The following is a 20,016-nucleotide window of genomic DNA, read 5'->3' on the forward strand; positions in this document are numbered from 1 at the left end:
CACGTAGCTGGATCTGGGGAAGCCTTTTGTAGAGGTGAAACGTTGTTTGTTTGGTGTGGGGGAAATAAAGCACTGGGACAGGCGCCATATTAGATCTAGGATTTGGCTTAATTCACACTAATCTGAGTATGTGCTTCTATTTTTATTACTTTACAAGATGGGTAGTCAGGTGGAAGAACCACAGAAACCAGTGGTAGTAAGTATACCCTACCCAATCATGTAGCAATCAGCAAAGCCAGTGCGTGAAGAAAGACAATGGGAATAATAAACATTGCAGACAGGTGGCGTTTCAGGAGGTTTTCTGATGACAGGGAGGGATTTTGCAGCCCTAGCTTCAAGGTGAAGATGAATCAACCATTCGGGTGCAAGCACAGTGAAGAGTCTTGGCTGGGCAGATTCGGAGCTGTTCTCCAGAGTTGTCAGAAAGAAGTGCTTGGATGGGGATGTAGAGTTAAAGTAGGCAGGGAGGAGAAGCTCCTCTTGCTGCTCCAAAGGCAACGACCGTGGTTTTGTAGTGAATGCAAAAATGAAAGGAGGTTCAGGAGCTTGACGACATGGGAGAACTTGATAAGGTTGAACACAGGAAGCCCCACAACATCCGGGATGAGCTGTAACAGTGCAGAGGTGGGATAACAGGTGTCTGGGTTAGTACCAGAATCAAATTCCCTCTGTAAGACAGGTGCCCACAAGCTAACAGGTGGATCAGAAAAAAAAAAAAAACGTCTGAGAACGGGGCACTATTGTTCTGGTCTTCAAGATAAAGACCCGTTCCTCTCTTTAGACCCATTAGAAGGGCAAATGACAAGCTTTCCTCTCTACCGACCGAGAGCGGAGGGGAGGAGTTGAGGTATGACGGTGAAGATTGCTGCAGGTGTTTGGGGGAGCGATCTGGCTCTGGTTTGATCAGACGGGAATAATATAAAAACACACATAAGGTATTCCTCTCGCGTCTCCGGATCCTCACTGCTCCTGATTAACCCAATCAGCCTGAGCAGAACATATACAGACAGACAGACACACACACACACACACACACACACATATACACACTCATATATACAAACATATACACACACACATACACACACATACGCACATACACACACACACACACACACAGTTCTCTTCAGCTTAATCAAGCAAGAAAACGAAAAGGCGAGACAATCAGTGTCATCCTAGACAACAAGCCCCTCGGTAATTTACAACTCTGAGGGAATTTAAGGAATCGTTTTTTATTTTTTTTAAATCCATTAATTCCCATCAATATTCTTCCAGGTTACGAAGTGCAACAAACTGACGTCATCATTTGCCACTGTTTATTTACCGCGCTGTGCTGTGTCACTCAAGCAAAACCATATTAATTCTGGCCAAAACAGACATTTGCATAACCAGCGGAAACAGCAGTGAGGGATGTTGTTTGGAATTCATTAACAGGCTAGGTCAGCAAATACTGTGAGTTAATATCATCCAGGACCCACAACACAACAATGACTCAAAACGGCGTGACAGCCATTGAATAAACATCGAGCAGTCTAGACAATCTAGGCCACCACCCAAAGAGGAGCGACAGACACAGACGCAATCTTGCAGCGGCAGGCGAAGTGAAACTACCAAACCAAAATAGGACAACTAACACATTGAGAGCATGTTTTAAACATATTTTTCGAGCAGGTGCAGTGTGTGGAAGAGGCCCTCCCTGAGACGGATGCGAAGACACTGCTTGCTAAAGGCATTTTGTTTGACCACAACAGTGATTCTACTTGACGGTTAGGCTGGGACCACTTTGGTGGATTTAGGCTTCACAACCGGGTGAATGTGAAGCCTACGTTCTCATTTCAACAAAGTTGCTAAGCACTACTTCTTGACACGTGTGAGGATTCACACAGGATTCTCTGTCCCTCAATTTAATAGTGCCCTAAACGACTTCCTTAAATGATTACATTGAATGGATCAAAATGTCAACATACACAGCCATCACTGGGAGAGGAAGAAAAGACACAGTGATCTTGTTACTTGAGAAAGAGATGATGACATTTTCTCCTCCAAGGTAATTCAATATCTCAGATGGTCTGAGGGGAAAGCGGCAGGCATACAAATTACATTTTATCAATCCCAGAAAAATCTCAGTGCAGAACGCAACACACACACACACACACACACTTCCTGTCATCACGTTGTTTACTAAGGCAAAAAAAGGCACAATGTTAGCAGATTCCCGCCCCTATCGATTCAGCGCTGTGGGAGCGACGATTCATTAGTCCAAGAAATTAAAAATGCAGAAGCCACAGGGAACGGCAGACTAGATGCCATTACATCAACAGAGAACACGAGGGAACACAGGCACAGCCGAGAACACGGGGAGGGGAAAAGCACGCATCTATGAACTTCCCACTTTATGATATGGGGGGGGGGGGGGGGGGCTCTATTCCTCACCACATTACCACTGCACAGCCGTTCCAGTTAATTCACAAGATGGCACAGTGAGCACAGCTGTTCTGTTCTTTACATTCCCACTAAGAGCAAACTATATAATGATTTAAATGCTGTAGTTTAGGTGATTTAGGATGGACTTGTATACAATGGGACATTAAAAGGTTGCATTTTCAGATTGTTGGACATGACTCATCTATAATAACGGCCAAAAATGGACACACTACCATTCAAAAGCTTGGGGTCACTTTGAAATGTCCTTGTTTTCCATGACAACATACATGAAATGAGTTTGAATTGGAAATATTGCGAAATGAATAGGAAACTGTCATTGACAAGGTTAGAAAGGATTTCAAACTTCAAACTGCTTTCATTAAAGAATCCTCCATTGGCAGCATTGCAGACTATTGGCATTCGTTGAGGTAAAATTGTTAAGGTAATCCGAAGAGATTTCACCCATGCTTCCCGAAGCACCTCCCAGAAGAAGCACCTCCCAGAAGTTGGATTGGCTTGATGGGCACTTCTTATGTACGAAATGGTCAAGCTTCTCCCACAACAGCTCAATAGGGTTGAGATTTGGTGACTGTGCTGGCAACTCCATTATAGACAGAATTCCAGCTGACTGTGTCTTCCCTAAATAGTTCTTGCATAGTTTGGAGCTGTGCTTTGGGTCATTGTCCTGTTGTAGGATGAAATTGGCTCCAATAAAGCGTCATCCACAGGATATGGCATTGCAAAATACAGTGATAGGCTGAATCTCAAATTGTATTAGCATGCGAGAAGATTGGTATGTCCCAAACCATAGTATGCAGAAAATAGTATGCCAAAAGTTCCCGGATGTTCTATTATGTGTATATATTAATCAATCTGTACTTCATCATCACCCGCAAAGTACATACATGCAGTACATAGTATGCGATTTGAGATTCAGCAACAGCCTTCCTTCTTCAAGATCTATTTTAACCTGTACAAATCTCCCTCTTTAACAACACTAATGCACCCCCAGACCTTTACATTGCCTCCACCATGCTTGACAGATGGCGTCAAGCATCTTCTCATTTGGTCTGGAGTTGCCTCTTTTTGAGCCGGTAATCGAAACACACATTTGCTAATGCTTAATGGATAAATTAGCTATTCTTTCAAAAACAAGGACATTTCTAAGAGACCCCAAACTTCTGAATAGTAGTGTACCTTATTAGTTACAAGGTTTCACATCTGTTTGTGTGACATTCCCTGAATAATTAGTATTTCTGCATACAAAGTGGCTAAAAACAGAAATGCTGAATCATTATTGCAATTACCTGAGAGAACCAAAATGTGATCTTTTACCTAGTTATAATATCATTAATTTGTTTTACATCCCAAATGTCTTGCATAAACACTAAGTATAAAGTAGGCCCACCTGTTAAGGATACCTGGGGCTAAAAGGTTGCTTGGACTATACGTCTAGGACAACACCAGATGTCTAGAAACTACTAGGCATCTGGCATCCCCCACTTTTACGCAAAGTCAATTCAAATCTATTTTCCTGTGATTGCATAATGAGTAATTGTACCTTGACTTATCTTGCCAGAACGCATGTTTCCACCAACTTGAATGGACCAATAGACGAGAAGAACATTCATCTTCTATAGAGCATAATATGTCATTGTAAATAAATCAACAATTATACAATTGGGTAGTCAGGATTTACTCTTCATTACTGGTTTTGTAAGCAGAAGAAAACTATATGTGGACAGATCTAGCTCCAGAGTTTGAATAAGTGGAATTATCAGTTCATCTTCCATTTTGGCTGGACCGCGTAAGCAGAGCGGGCCAAGAAGAGCGAATGTCTCTTACTGTGTGAGTGAGTGACCGACTGACTCTTGTTAAATATCGTAGGCGATATGAGCTGGCTAAAACCGTGAGTATTTACATTATAGTAAGCCTGAAGTAAAACAGTTTATGGTTATATTGTGACTGTTTCGGGTGGATTATGAAAGTACGTATCCATGCATGCGTTTTGGGTCAGGATAGACAAACACATTTGCTGCCTTAACACACAGTAGTTACATTATAGTAAGCCTTAACTGAATCTGTATACGGTTATATTGCGACTGTTTCTGGCATGGAGAAGTTCATCTCCGGTCTTGTTAGCAATTGCTCAATTCTTATGATTATACCTAGGAAGTTAGTAGATACTAGTAAGCCTATTACTGGCTAATAAGCTGTTAAAACGGCCAGTGGCAAAAGCAATACAGTTCATAGACGTTATGGTGGAGGTAAACTTAATAAGAAACGTTAGTCAGTTTAACACAATCCTCAATGGAGTCTAGCGACTGCTGAAACGTGTATTGCTGTGGCGTAGTGATTAAAGACAGTGCCTTTCGTGGAAGAACTAAGTTTGAATTAATTGAGAGCAACGACATTTATTCATTATTTCTGGTAGATTCCACAAATCTCTTCTCTTCACTTGATGAAAAAGTTATCGTCGCCTTTATTGATAGTTATTGTATAAATGTCATTCACGATTTGAAAGAAAAAAGTATGTTGTTTTGCCATGAAAGAAAAAAATACATTCTTATGCAATGAAATGAAATAGCTTTGGCAGACTCGCTAGCAATTGCTAAATTCTTATGACTATTCCAGTAAGTTAGTAGATACCGTGGGGAGAACAAGTATTTGATACACCGCCGATTTTGCAGGTTTTCCTACTTACAAAGCATGTAGAGGTCTGTAATTTTTATTATAGGTACACTTCAACTGTGACAGACGGAATCTAAAACAAAAATCCAGAAAATCACATTGTATGATCTTTTTATAATAAATTTGTATTTTATTGCATTACATAAGTATTTGATCACCTACCAACCAGTAAGAATTCCGGCTCTCACAGACCTATTCGTTTAAGAAGCCCTCCTGTTCTCCACTCATTACCTGTATTAAATGCACCTGTTTGAACTCGTTACCTGTATAAAAGACACCTGTCCACACACTCAATCCAACAGACTCCAACCTCTCCACAGTGGCCAAGACCATAGAGCTGTGTAAGGACATCAGGGATAAAATTGTAGACCTGCACAAGGCTGGGATGGGCTACAGGACAATAGGCAAGCAGCTTGGTGAGAAGGCAACAACTGTTGGCGCAATTATTAGAAAATGGAAGAAGTTCAAGATGACGGTCAATCTCCCTCGGTCTGGGGCTCCATGCAAGATCTCACCTCGTGGGGCATCAATGATCATGAGGAAGGTGAGGGATCAGCCCAGAATTACACGGCAGGACCTGGTCAATGACCTGAAGAGAGCTGAACCAAAGTCTCAAAGAAAACCATTAGTAACACACTACGCCGTCATGGATTAAAATACTGCAGCTCATGCAAGGTCCCCCTGCTCAAGCCAGCGCATGTACAGGCCCGTCTGAAGTTTGCCAATGACCATCTGGATGATCCAGAGGAGGAATGGGAGAAGGTCATGTGGTCTGATGAGACAGAAATTGAGCTTTTTGGTCTAAACTCCACTCGCCGTGTTTGGAGGAAGAAGAAGGATGAGTACAACTCCAAGAACACCATCCCAACTGTGAAGCATGGAGATGGAAACATCATTCTTTGGGGATGCTTTTCTTCAAAGGGGACAGGACAACTGGACCGTATTAAGAGGAGGATGGATGGGGCCATATATCGCGAGATCTTGGCCAACAACCTCCTTCCCTCAGTAAGAGCATTGAAGATGGGTCGTGGCTGGGTCTTTCAGCATGACAACGACCGAAACACACAGCCAGGGGAACTAAGGAGTGGCTCCATAAGAAGCATCTCAAGGTCCTGGAGTGGCCAAGCCAGTCTCCAGACCTGAACCCAATAGAAAATATTTGGAGGAAGCTGAAAGTCCATATTGCACAGCGAAAGCCCCGAAACTTGAAGGATCTGGAGAAGCTCTGTATGGTGGAGTGGGCCAAAATCCCTGCTGCAGTGTGTGCAAACCTTTTCAAGAACTACAGGAAATGAATGATCTCTGAAATTGCAAACAAAGGTTTCTGTACCAAATATGAAGTTCTGCTTTTCTGATGTCATGCAATAAAATGCAAATTAATTACTTAAAAATCATACAATGTGATTTTCTGGATTTTTGTTTTAGATTCCATCACTCACAGCTGAAGAGTATGTATGATAAAAATTTACAGACTTGTACGTGCTTTGGAAAACCTGCAAAATCGGCAGTGGTAAAGCTTATTACTAGCTAATACGCTGTTAAAACGGCCAGTGACAAACACCACAAATTTACCTCCACACGCTATATGTGGTGGAGGTAAATTTAGTAAGAAACGTCACAAATGGCCAATTAACTGTTAAAACGGCCATTGGCAAAAGAGGATTTGTTCAGGATAGAGACAAGAGGCTCTACTGAAACGTCAAATGTACTGCTCCGTGGGGTAGTCGAACCTCAATACGGCCACACTTTGTACCGCGGGTCGGCTGAACTCGGCTTGCCTGGTTTCTTGTTTAGGAGAGCGGGTGGAACTGCTTTTGCCGTGACGGGACGCAACAGCTAAATGAATGCCATTGAATCACAGTATTCAACACAAATTTGAAGAGGAATAAGACGAACCATTGAAGTAGATGAAATGAATGAGATGCTGTCTATTGAGGAGGCCAAAATAGAAAAGACAATTTGAGGAAAAGCGATGAAGGGAGCGTGCTCCATTGGCCCGGGATGAAACCCTGATCAGGTGTCCTCGGGGGCCGTTGACAGAGGCTGACACAGTAGACCGGCACGTCTGTGGATGGCACCTGGCGCCCGCCCACCCCTGTACCTGCCTATCGTAGCCTGACTCTTCTGCCGTGGAAAACTCGTCGGTGTGGCGGCGGGCCCACTTCATTAAATCAGCGGCGTGGTGATAATGATTACCCCCTGAGTCCGCTATCCTCCGTGTCGGATGACAGGATTGGCTGCGACTGACTGGCCATCTGAATTGATCAAGGAGATGCTGGCTACTGGATGCTCTAGATATACGCCTGTCGCAAGCACGCAGATGATGCGCTCGATACAAAGGGTTCTCATTCAGGAGGGGGCGCGCTCCCGTGCTGTTCGGCTGCCAGGGGCACAGAGGAACGCTGACATGGCAAAGTAATAACAAACTGGCAGCAGGAACGTAAATATTATTTATCATCCACCCCAAAATAAATAAAGAAACAGAAATGATCTGACAAGCTCCCGGTACTGTCAAACCCGCCGACAAAGTGTTGGTTATGCGGTACATGGAAATGAAATTAATAACTGTGTAGGGCTCTGGGCAGGGATGCATGTACGCTCGCTCTCCGTCCTCAACCCAGCCCACCTCCGTATCTGTATATGAATTCCATTCACATCCCGGGGCCCTTCCTCATACCTCAGACAATCCTCTGTGCCATGTTTTATTGATGCCCGCCCCCCCCCCCCCCCCGGCACACCCATCAAATGAAAACCACAAAGCAGGCCACCTCCCGGCCAACGGTTCTCCATTTCCAGACGAACGTAGGGCTAATTGCTCCATTAACATGTCTGGATCCTGTCCAAGCGGGGACACCGACTCGGTTATACCCCCGCTAACATATGAGCGATGTGCGGCCTATGCACGCTCCTCGGATGTGTTGTGGAGGTGTTCAGGCCCAGTTGGATAATATGTGCATACACGGAGTTCCACCTATAGGGAACAATTGCTTTTGTTATTCTGAAGCAATTCAAAGAGACGACTCTGAGATGTGCTCTTATTACGAGGACGTGCAGAAGTGAAAGGAGCAGCCCGTCAGGAGTGTAACTAGGGTGACGCTCTGTATTTTCCACTGTCAATAAGCAGCAGATTAGTGCCACAGAAAAACACAAGAGAGACCAAAACGGGCTCAGTCGGAGCGGGTGAGAAGGTGAGGGGTGGGGTGTATTCCCACACGAACCCAGACACGTACACGAACACGCGCACGGACCTGGACACGCGCACGGACCTGGACACGCGCACGGACCTGGACACGCGCACGTCTGCAAAGCAGCCACCACCACTGTGGGAACACAGACACAGATCCCAGACGCTGATAGGAGCGTACACCTCCTCCTAGACGCTGATGGGAGCGTACACCTCCTCCTAGCCAGCTTCTAATCTAATCATGTCTCTCGGCCTGCGGCCAGAGGGAGCCACGCAGACGGGCTGACAGACATGAGCAGAAACGCGGCGGTTCTCCAGAACCAGCTGAGCTCAGTCCACTAACGCCACGCCAGTGACCTCTCAACCCTGACTCTTGGACAGATGGGGGTGGGGGAGGGGCACGGCCGAGAAGAAAGGTACAGTGGAGAATAGAAGTGGAAGAGGGAAGAGAGAGGGAGGGATATCTACAGAGAGGTGAAGATAATGTAGAGGAAGTGAGTAAACATAGAAGTAGGCTAGCTAGCGGATAGCTGAAGGCTAGCAGAGGAACGGATTAAGCCAAACATGTCCGACTCATGTCCAACAGTGAATAACTGTGCAGTATGACAACTAAACAAAAGCTGACATACGTTCTGACATCCTTCTCGCTACAGTCTCCCTCCGCCTCCCCCCTTCCTCAAATCGCTGCCTGTGACGGGCGCACAAAGGCAGACGTTTGTTGGTGGGGGTTGAAAGCAGTGCTCACTGCCATTTTCCCAGCAAGACGCCCATTAGTCTCTGAGCGGCTATAAAGACAAACTCATTTTCTCGACTGTATTCCTGCCACTTACAAGTGTGCTGTCGATCTCCAGGATGGGCTGGGTGGTGGTGGTGGGGCGGGTTAAATTATGAGAGGTGTTCAGAGACAGGAGTCAGCAGATGTCTAAGACGTGTGGCGGTGGATGTACAGACTGGCTGTCTGTCAATCAATAGTGCGGCTGGTGTTTACAGTCAGGAACCCATGAATGGTGTTAGCCACGAACAGAACGGCACTGCAAGTTTTGGCCAGCGTATCACAATGGAGAGCAGGCTTTGCCAGTCTCTGTTGTGGGTTTTTGAAGGAGGACGAATGTACCTCAGCGTCCCCGGGCTTAGCTAGGTAGATGGCGCTCCTCTGGCATGAGTCGTCCAGACACGCCGGGAGAAGGTGGTCCTGGAAGCCATCGCCATCTGGAGAGAGAGGAGAAAGACAGGAATAAAATGAGGAGCAACAAAAAGCAGGAAACAGAAAACAGATAATAGGGAAAAAAGAGATGAACACAGAGAGACACAGATATAAAAGAGAGAGGGAAAGAGAGAGAGAGAGAGAGAGTGGGAGGGACAGAGGGGGGGGGGTAAAAAGGTGAATGATGGGTGTTAATAGAGTGGTTTCACATTGGGAGAGAGCTCGTCAGTCTTTATTGTGTGTTATCACCCCCTGATGCTTGCTGTCAGCACAGCAGGATGGCACTGCCTCCCACTGATGAAGAAGATACACTACAGACATGGAGATGGAGGAGAGAGAGAGAGACATGGAGGAGAGAGACATGGAGGAGAGAGACATGGAGATGGAGGCAAGAGAGAGAGACATGGAGGAGAGAGACATGGAGAAGAGAGAGATGGAGATGGAGGAGAGAGAGACATGGAGGAGAAAAGGCCATGGTGCAGGGGACCTGTGGAACACCCACACCCACCCATTGACATTCAAAGGATACACTGACCCAATAACAATGCAAATCAGAGTTGGGCCTGCAGAGACACCCAGAGATTACTCCGTCTCCATTCCACCACCTCTGTTCATCATCATCATGACAATGCAGGGAGCCAGCCCGCAGACAGGCCAATTACAACACGTCCGTCTCTGGACACCGCAAACATACCTGGGGAAGCCTAATGAGCTGGTGTTTCTGTGTTTGTCCAAGAAGTATTTCACACTGTCTCGCCGTAAGTGTTAAAGCCAAGCAAAATATGTGTCATCATCTTGCCTCGCCGACGATCCGCTCGCAAGCGGCAGAGGAGATGAAGTGTGGCACAAAGAACATCAGAGTAGTGTCATACCAGACGACGTGAACACAAAATAATGCCGGGAGAGGCAGACCAAAATGCATCATAAAAAGCCCATTCACACTCAATGGGCTTTACGTAAGAATGTATTCGGCACATTCACCGCTTACATCCAACACAGAGCTGTCAGTGTCAAGGCGCTAATGGAGGATAGGTTTTATGAATGTCGCCTCAGATTAACACTAATATGTTAGCTACTTTAGCTAAGGGAAAATAAAAACACAAATCATCTTGTCATCAACCTAATTCATCTACTTGTGTTAACAGTCAGCTCTACCTCCGCAGAAGGTCTCTATGCACTGGGAACTGTCACCTTGACTATGCAGGAAGACAAAGGCGGTGACATAATGGCTGAAATTGTTAAAAGGTTTTTAAAACCACTTGAAAGAATGCAATGTATGGTTGCTCTAATTTTGTCTTAAATAAAACGATGTGCTTAATTTCCATATATAAAGCTGGTGGATTTAAATAAGTAAATTAGTATAAAAGGGTGGAACCAACGTGCAATCACTAAAACCCACTCTGTCTACTCTAGGCCATCCCTGTGCAGTCTAGACTGGCCTCATTAATTTTTCAATATTCTAATTGTGACGTTCTCTTGCATAATTCAATAAGACTTTCAAGAGAAGGCAATTAAAAAGTAAATGCTTGTCATTAAGTTACACCTATAGATGGAAGATACTTTACATTGTTTGCGAGATCAAATATATATATTTTTTTCCATTTTCAGACATTGTGTTTGTCATCGCATAGAATTTGTAAAAGTAGGATAAAATGAAAATAAATTAATGTCTAAAAGAAATAAAATGAATCGGTTAATGTTGTACATTTTTTGATATGTTGAGACGTGTGTTACATCCCCCACCCAGAAGTCAAGCTGTTCAGCGTTAGTGGGAACAAAGAATAAAAAAAATCCATCTTCCGGTGGGAGGGGCTTCAATTCAATTCCTGTAGATGTCCAAGATGAAGTTATTACCCGAGTTGTGGGAGAAAATGCATGGTTATAGTGAAAAACATGTATGGAAACACCTCAATGTGAAGTACAGTCACTATTGGAAAAATTATTTTAATGGAATTATTCACTGATATAGCAAAAGCCCAAAATACAAGTGAGACCACACTGGATTAAAATAAGGAAAAATTCACTGGATTGGGATTTAGAAAACATGTTCCCAAACTGAGGAGCTTCATTGTTTTCCACATTTGAAGCAATGCCATTTTTTATTCAGCTGTGCATGGCTACATCTCACTATAATAGGTTGTAGGCTATTTTGCATATTCGGCTCTCCATTCTCTTTGTTTGACTGTGTCGCGGCGTCATTGGTCTAATCATTTGTTATCCTAGGACTACTTAATAGGTTACTGCTGGTTTGTGTTATGTTCCCATCCATCAGTTGCATGAATAACTAGTCTACTATCATCACTTTATTTGCATTCCGTATGTACAACAGACATGAGCATGGCACCATTGACATAGGCTTCTGGGTGTGGCTGGCTATGTGTGTGGATGAACTGTTGATGATGTAGTGGGGAAAGTGATCAAAGATGGTGCATGTGTCTGTGTGTGTGTGTGTGTGTGTGTGTGTGTGTGTGTGTGTGTGTGTGCGCGTGAGTGCGCAGGTCTGTTTAAAGAAGCTGTTTTCAAGGAAGGTCACTCATGTATCTGCAATCTGCCACTTGAGGTGTAGGAGGGAAAGGAGAGTGAAAATTGACAGCTTAGAGTGTGATGGGAATAATTCCCACTAAAGCAAACGCATGATGCTGATCGTTTCCCCATCTCTTCTGTCCCTCCCTTTCCTCTTCCCTCCAGTACATCTCCATCTCCCTGTCTCTGTTCTGTCTGCAACAATCCCTCTGCTTTTTCTTTCCTTTTTCTTTCTTGCACGTTCAAATCGTCTCTGAAGCGCCTTGTCTCCTCTTTCATTTCCCACAAGGTAAGACTGTCCTCACAGAAAAGGTGCAGCGAATCCAATACCTCCTTTTTTTTTAAATAAGGTGCAGATATTGAAAATCTGCGGCAATGGATCTCGGTTGATCCAGGGAACAAAAGCGAAATGAAGGACGCTGTGCTTTGAAAATCAGTGCATAAAAGACAGTTAAACGTGCATGGTTTCTGGATGTGTGAGCGCTTTGCTCCCTGTGCTCAGGGCCTGATGCAGTGACAGTGGCCATTTTAGAATCCTGCCCTTGTGACCCATAAGAGGCCTACCAAGGTGGAGGCTGATAACAGTGAGCAACAGTTGTCTCTCCACTGTGTTGGGGCGTGTTGGCACAAGTACTGGATAGCAAATCCCCACCCCACGCCCTCTGAACAAAAGGCCAAGTCCGTCAATATGCCATTGATCTTACACTCAGTCGGCAGCAACCAGAAATAAAAAATTTCACATTAATGCCAGACAAGCAAATATTGTGCATACGTGCATTTATGGGAAGCAGCCAAATGGCCAGAACGAAAGTGACAACATTAATAATACTAAAAGTAAAACAACAAGAAAAAAAATGCAGAGTTGTAATAAGTTGTATTTAAACAAATCACATTTTTGTGACCCCTTTTAATTAAAATGTTATATTCGAATTAATGATCCATTTCAAGCATTAGCACTAAAGAATCTGTCCTCTGACAGGACATCATGAAGACTGAATATAAATGTTTAAACACTTTCGAATTAAAAAGAAAGGGATTATAACTAAACAGGTGCAGTACTGTGAAGAAGTACACACTCTGGTAAGTTGTATTATGATTATTTATTTTTTCCATACTTGGACATATGAATATGTAATCTTCACTTCAATACTACTGAGAGATAAAGGTAACCTCATTTAAACAGTGTCATGTTCTAGGGCATTCTTGTCTGCACAGCCCACTTCATGTCCCCCCACAGCATTTCAATAGGATTGAGATCTTGGGCTTGACTCGGCCATTCCATAACCCACCTTTTGGAGCCGTTTTGTTGTTCCCTTTGTTTGAGTGTTTTGGATTATTGTCCTGTTCCAAGATTTAGGTTTGTTTCAGCTTTATGACAGATTGCCTCACAGTGCTTCAAAGGACTTTTTTTTGTTTTTATCAAACATGTCATCTACCATGAATATCTGTGACCCGCCTATCCACAGCATATTGTTTCAGTAGTTTTGGTCTTTAACCAGATGTTGTCTGATAAACGTCAGTCGTGTCTTGAAATGTCTTATTGAGAGCAGAGGTTTCCTCCTACAGTACCTGGCCTCCCGTGTAGGCCAAGTGTGTGCAGTTTCTTTCTGACAGTTTACCGCACTTCGGAATTGATTGTGGGTAGAGAGGCATCTAGATCCCATGATGGTACCATGGGGTTGCTCTTGGTGGGCACCCTTCAGTCAGATCTTGGGCCACTGACATTGCTTGTGAATGGCTTTGTAAGCCCTCCTTGACTCATGGACAACTAAGTTTCTAATCTTTATGAAGAGCTGTACCCTAACAGGTTTCTTAAATTATTTTTAATTAATTGCACCTGTTTGGTGTACCAGAGTTAAAATACATTTATGCGATGTTAAACGGCGTTTCCGCATGAAGACATTTTATGTCAGCTTATTTAAATTGCATAAATGGTTTCAAAGAGTCATTGTTTTGTGCCATTTGTAAAATCGGGACAATTTTTTCAATGAGTATATTTAGAATTTAGTATTTTTTGTTTAAAATGTGATTTCACTAATCATTTTACTTGTCATTTATGACAATTTTACCAACCTCATGTTTAACAATTGGTTTTCTATCATTCAACACAACAACCCTTCTCTGTTAATCTATTGGTGTCACCCTTTAGGTGACTGTGTAATATGAACAAGGAACAACACAGAAGGCAGACAAATTGTAGGGGTTAAAACCTGATTGACACATTCATAAGCTTCTGAACTGTTTCTTAGGTTCACTCTCCTGAATCATAAATTAGTTACCCATGTTGCCGTGGTTGGAACAGAAGCAACCAATAAATACGGCAGACATTCAAGTGACACATCATTGTCTCAATGGGCAAATAAGATACAAAAATTAAGAGAAATTGTGAGCTACAGCACAGGGATCAAGGTCAACACTTGCTGTGTTTCATACTCTGAATTGTCAGTTAGTATTGATTAATTAGTCACCCATTCTTAAACAAATAGTTTAATCTGCCACAGCTGGTAAATAAAAAAAAAAAAAAAACATTGAAGTAGGGCCTATCACAAAAACCATAGGACACTTAAGCAAAGACAAAACTTAAGTTGATCCTTATAAACCTCCATAGCCTGGAAACTGTAAAAGTTGTAACAACATGTATCCCTCTGAATCTATACGCCAAGTCTCTGAGTATCCTCCACTTAAGCGTCTAACCTCTAGGATTTCATTTTCCAAACCATGGTACCAGCTTGAAGTGACATTAGTGATAAAGATGAAAAATATGAAAGATGAATAGATTATTAAAAAAAAGAAATCAAGGGGAAAAAATGAGGTGAAAAGTTCTTGTTTGCTCAGATAAGCTTGAGATTTGAACAAAAGGCCAAGTCCGTCTATCTGAGATAAAGAATTAAATACCAAGAGAAAACCATATAGGTCATTTCCCTTGGTATTTTCATGGGCTCATAAATCATTTCAATTTTTGGATAGGGACATTTTTATAGTATATTTTATAGAAACCACTGACTCTTAAAAGATTAATCTGTGCAATGATGTGTATATGTTGGTTTGATTGTGTGTGTGCTTTTTCTGGATGAGAAGAAATGTATGATATGATATTTATGATATTTCATGATATTTAACAGATTTGGACTCCTGTGGTGTATTCTTAAAATATTGTCTGGCCATTTTGCTTTACAATTAATGCAATTTAAAAATCATAACTAAGTTACTTGGAGTTAGATTGCCAAAAAACTGCTGAACAATGAGTAAAGCTGATATATTCTAATGGGATAAGATGTGGGGTAGCTAAGTCTGAGAAGTGCTATTCAGATCAGTGCTATTCGAAAATGTCATCCCGAAAGAGCACGGACACTTACCTTTAGGGACCTTTGAAGACAGACAACTATTTCTGATCCTGCCAAAGGGCACTGATAGAAGTGGGACTTAAAAAATGAGTAGACACACATAACAAGGGTTGGGAAAACTCACTGAAGTCGACAAAAGACGACTGACAGATAAATGCAGGGAAAACTCACCGAAGTCGACAAAAGAGGACTGGCCAACTTTCTTGAATTTTTCAGGGATACTTCTGAAGGGTGTTCTAGTGAAGTTCCCATCCTGAAGGAGAAACAGTTAAAATTCAAGATTAAACGCAGGATTACCTCTTATCATTTAAACACTGCAGAGTACACAACGCATAATGATCGATCGCAAAGGTTTCTGCCTGCTAAGGGGCCAGCGAGAGAGCACTTGCTGGAACAGATAGATATGCTGTATGTTTTTCAATGGATTGACTGAGGGGGAGAACAAAGGGCATGGTCTTCAGACCATCCATTATTGAGGGGCTGCTTCAACTGTGTAGGCAGGCCCGGTGTGCGACAGGGGACCAAGGGCGCAGTGACAGAGACAGTGGTGGTGGTGGGTGGGGGCTGGGCTAGCAGACGGGAACGATCCGGCTGATGTCTGAATCAATTACAGCTCAGTGGCGTGCCGAACTAAGGCAATTCCATGTAGCTAGGAGTCAGGCTAAACGTCAGCCAAAGAAACAGATGGGGAGGGGGGGCGGGATCAACGCTCACATACATGAAGATGCACACCTAAAGGCACAGCGGACCTGACACATTCTCCCATCGTCTCGAGATGTGACGTCACGTGCCAGGTTAGTTACCACAGCGAGGTGCCAGCCAATGATATGTAGAGAATAAGCGTAGATTCGCCGGACAGAGACGGGAGCTCCGAGCCTGTCAAGAATTATCTCGGAGATGCATCAATGGTGATCAGTGAGTAGCGATCAGATTATTTCCAAGGTGACTGAGCGGGCCTCATTGGGACTCACGGTCGTCGCAGAGCGCCAGCTGGAGGAATGAGCTTGTGATCCATTTGAGCCACGGGCCGACGTCATTGGCATGTTTCGTTCACGAGGTCAGGTGACTCTTATTCAATGTCTCATTCCGGGAGCACGCTGTTATGTCCTACAGAAAGGACAATCACTTCACTGACCTCCATCTCCTCTGCCAGGTCATAATATCAGTGTCGGAGGACAGACTGTATTGACTGGCTATTAATGGAGGTGACACACACTACTATAATATTTTTTTGGGGGGGTGGCGGGGGTCCAGTGACAATTACATTGTGACCCGCACAGTTACACTGAGATGTGTACGTTAACACAGAGGTCTGGGCACAGATCCAGGGCCCTAAGAGATCCGAGAAAGTCTCCTGACACTGTGACACTTTAGCTTATACACTCCAGTCAGTCTGCACACAAGAACCACACCAGCATGAAACACCCTGTTTCCAAAAAAAGTTGCGTAAAATACTAATGAAAACAAAATGCAATGATGTACAAATCATTTCGCAATGGATTTAATTGAAAATAGCACAACCTAGTTTCCAAAAAAGTTGGGACACCATAAAAAATTGAAATGAAAACAGAATGCAAAGATGTGCAAATCTTTTAAACCCTATATTCAATGAAAAAAACACAAAGACAACATATCAAAGGTTGAAATTGAAAATGTTTGTCTCTTGAAAAATATATGCCCACTTTGAACTTGATGCCAGCAACAGTTTCAAAAAAGCTGGGACAGGGGCAACAAAAGACTGGAAAAGTTGTGTAATGCTCAGAAAACCTGGTGGAACTTCTGACAACAAAGTTTATTAATTGGCAACAGGTCAGTAACATGACTGGGTATAAAAAGAGCATCCCAGAGAGGATGAGTCTTTCAGAAGTAAAGATGGGGAGGGGTTCACCACTCTGTGAAAGACTGCGCAGGCAAATAGTGCAACAATTTAAGAATAATGTTTCTCAACAAAAAATTGCTACGTTTGGTGATTTCATAATCTACGGTGCATAATATCACTAAAAGACTCTCTGCAAGAAATCTCTGCAAGGGACAAGGCCGAAAACCAATTTTGGATGACTGTGATGACCTCGTGCCCTCAGACAGGACTGTATTAAAAACAGAGATGGGCCTCTGTCCCAACGTTTTTGAGATGTGTTGCTGGCAAAGTGGGCATATTCAAAGTGGGCATATATTTTCCAAGAAACAATAAAATATCTCAGTTTCAACATTTGATATACTGCCATGGTACGATTTTCTATTGAATATAGGGTTTAAATGATTTGCACATCCACACATTCTGTTTTTTTTTTCCATTCTGTTTTTTGGAAACAGGGTTGTAACCAGGCTACATGTAGAACCAGATTAGCAGGCGGTGTACACATCGCTCTGCAATAGTTCTACGGGCTCTTTTGCAATCCAAATGCGGCCTCATATGCCTTTGTTACCTTAAAATGAGGTACAGTCCCGAAAAAGATAACGTGAAACGCCAAACAGCTTTCCTTGAAAACGGGGGTTGTTTAAGTTTTGAAAGGGTAATGTGATTGCGGCAGGACTTCCTTCCCTGCCCAGGGACTCTAAACGACGTGGCATAATGAATCGTGTATTTGGCACAGAAAAGGGGAAAAAAGGGGGAGATATTGGGGGCTGTAAAACTATTCCTCTCTCCTTATCTCCTCCTCCCTTCTGGAGCTGCAGATTTGGCCCAGCCCGGCAGGAAGGCGGATGCCTGCCGAGCGACCCATTAGTGATTTATTGCATCTGAGAATAGTTTCAGCAAGAAGACATAAAAAAAATACCCCCCTGTTCACGATTCTTCCTTTCCGCTTCTGCTTATTTATTACCTGGCAGTCAGACAAAAGGTAAGCAGCTTTTCAGACTGCAAGAAAGTAAGCGCGTCCACCGGCTCTGATCTCAGACCTGCCCATCCATCACGACTCCCTCTCATCAGTCACTGCCCACCTACCCAGCAACCACAGCATGGCAGGACACACCACAGCACAGCGTGGCTCGGCTGGTTGGGCCTCTGTTACATTACATCGTCTGATTGAGTTTGGGGATACTGACTCACGGAGCACGTCGAACAGTGTGGACAACTCACAGAAATCTGGATTTTTAAATTGGTTCATAAATACACCCCAGGTTACACAGCAGTCAAAGGGGCTGTTTTGTTGCACAAAACTGATAACCAGAGCTAAAAGTTGAGCCTTGACAGTGGCGCTAATTGGCGATGGCCGATGCCACTGGCCAGCATTGCCCAAGGAGTGGGGTGGAATCGTCAGCATGGATGTCCCAGTTCAAGGTGTTCTAGCGACTGCTAGAGGTGGCTTGGGGGAGGAAAGAAGAGTGGTTTGGTGAGAATGCCTAAAAGGAATCCTCTTTCACTCTCCAAAATAAATTAATGAGTGTTGTGAAGAGAGTAGTAATTACAACTAGATGTGAGGAAAGTAGGAAATGGAAAAATAAGAGGTGAGAAAGATGGCTAATTTCTTTACCTTAAATTGTTGTAATGATATGGGCTATGTACTCAGTTTCAATCAAATACTGAAGATGAGACTCTCAACTTGGTATATAGCCAATTACTGAGTTGTAAAAATGCAAAAGAAAAGTGGGTAATTTCTTTTAAGGCATTGATACCAACATATCTACTGTATGCAACACAGTGTTACCATTGTGTTTCTGCTACAGACGTCTGGGTTGTATGACTAAATACATCTACTTATGCATACACCGATCCATGGGATTTACTGGGGTTCTAGAATGGTGACTGTAAGAAAAAAACTTTTTTATTATATTGTTTTTGAGAAACTAATTTGAGATACTATTCATTTCTTCATCTTTTATGTGTTCAATTCTACCTGTTGGCATGGTGATTCTGCAAAGAAAAAAATTATATACTGAGCAAACAGGCAAATAAGTGAGGCTAAATATGAGAGAAATCCAGCTTTTCACAGGAGGATTCAAAGGGACTGATGAGGAATTGTAGTTGCAATGCTCCCCAAGGTTCAAATCTGGGTTTCCTTTTCTTTATATTAGTCGACACCTCAAATATCCTCACGACTCCTTGACCTAGCTAGCTCTATATTTATATGTTTGCGTACATATGTACAATTATACCAAATGCTGTTTTTATCCTTTGACTACTGAGACCTGCTATTAAAATAATCCACTGAACACCTGCATGCCAAAGATAGATCACTTTCTAATAGGGATAGTGATGGAGAATTTTTCCTGGATTTGAACCCATGACGTAGCATGTACACTGAAGGCACCCTAGGCTACAACTCATTCTAAAATATCAACACAAACATCATAACTTGTGTTTTCATCTCAAATAGGATCAAATAGGATCAATGAGTGAGTGATTTCCTAGCATCAGTCTCATTAGGAGTCCACACATTCAACACACACACACACACACACACACACAAACACACACATTCAGCGCACGCACGCACACACACTACAGTCAAAGTCTTAAACCCTATGTAGAGTATTAGTGGGGCTATTTAAGCATTTGTCATTGACTGGTGGTGGCCTGATTGAGCATTTGAGGCACAGAAGCCATGCTTGATTAAACCTGTTCGTTTTGCTTTTCTGATTGAGTGAAGAGCGCTGACTGAAAATTTTAATATCTGACAACCAGGAGAGCAGGTTCACTGAGTGTT

General features: G+C 43.1%; 1 protein-coding gene across 1 annotated transcript in view; it reads right to left on the reverse strand.

The window, feature by feature from the left end:
• itfg1 (integrin alpha FG-GAP repeat containing 1) overlaps window positions 1-20,016 on the reverse strand; it is a 131,616-nt gene that overhangs the window by 69,586 nt on the left and 42,014 nt on the right. The window contains exons 8-9 of the mRNA XM_034296425.1: window positions 15,542-15,623; window positions 9,414-9,508 (exon numbers count right to left, since the gene is read on the reverse strand). Coding sequence (XP_034152316.1) covers window positions 9,414-9,508; window positions 15,542-15,623 — 177 coding nt within the window. The remainder of the gene's footprint in view (window positions 1-9,413; window positions 9,509-15,541; window positions 15,624-20,016) is intronic.

This window comes from Esox lucius, chromosome 2, assembly GCF_011004845.1.
Source record: "Esox lucius isolate fEsoLuc1 chromosome 2, fEsoLuc1.pri, whole genome shotgun sequence".
Classification (NCBI taxonomy): domain Eukaryota; kingdom Metazoa; phylum Chordata; class Actinopteri; order Esociformes; family Esocidae; genus Esox; species Esox lucius.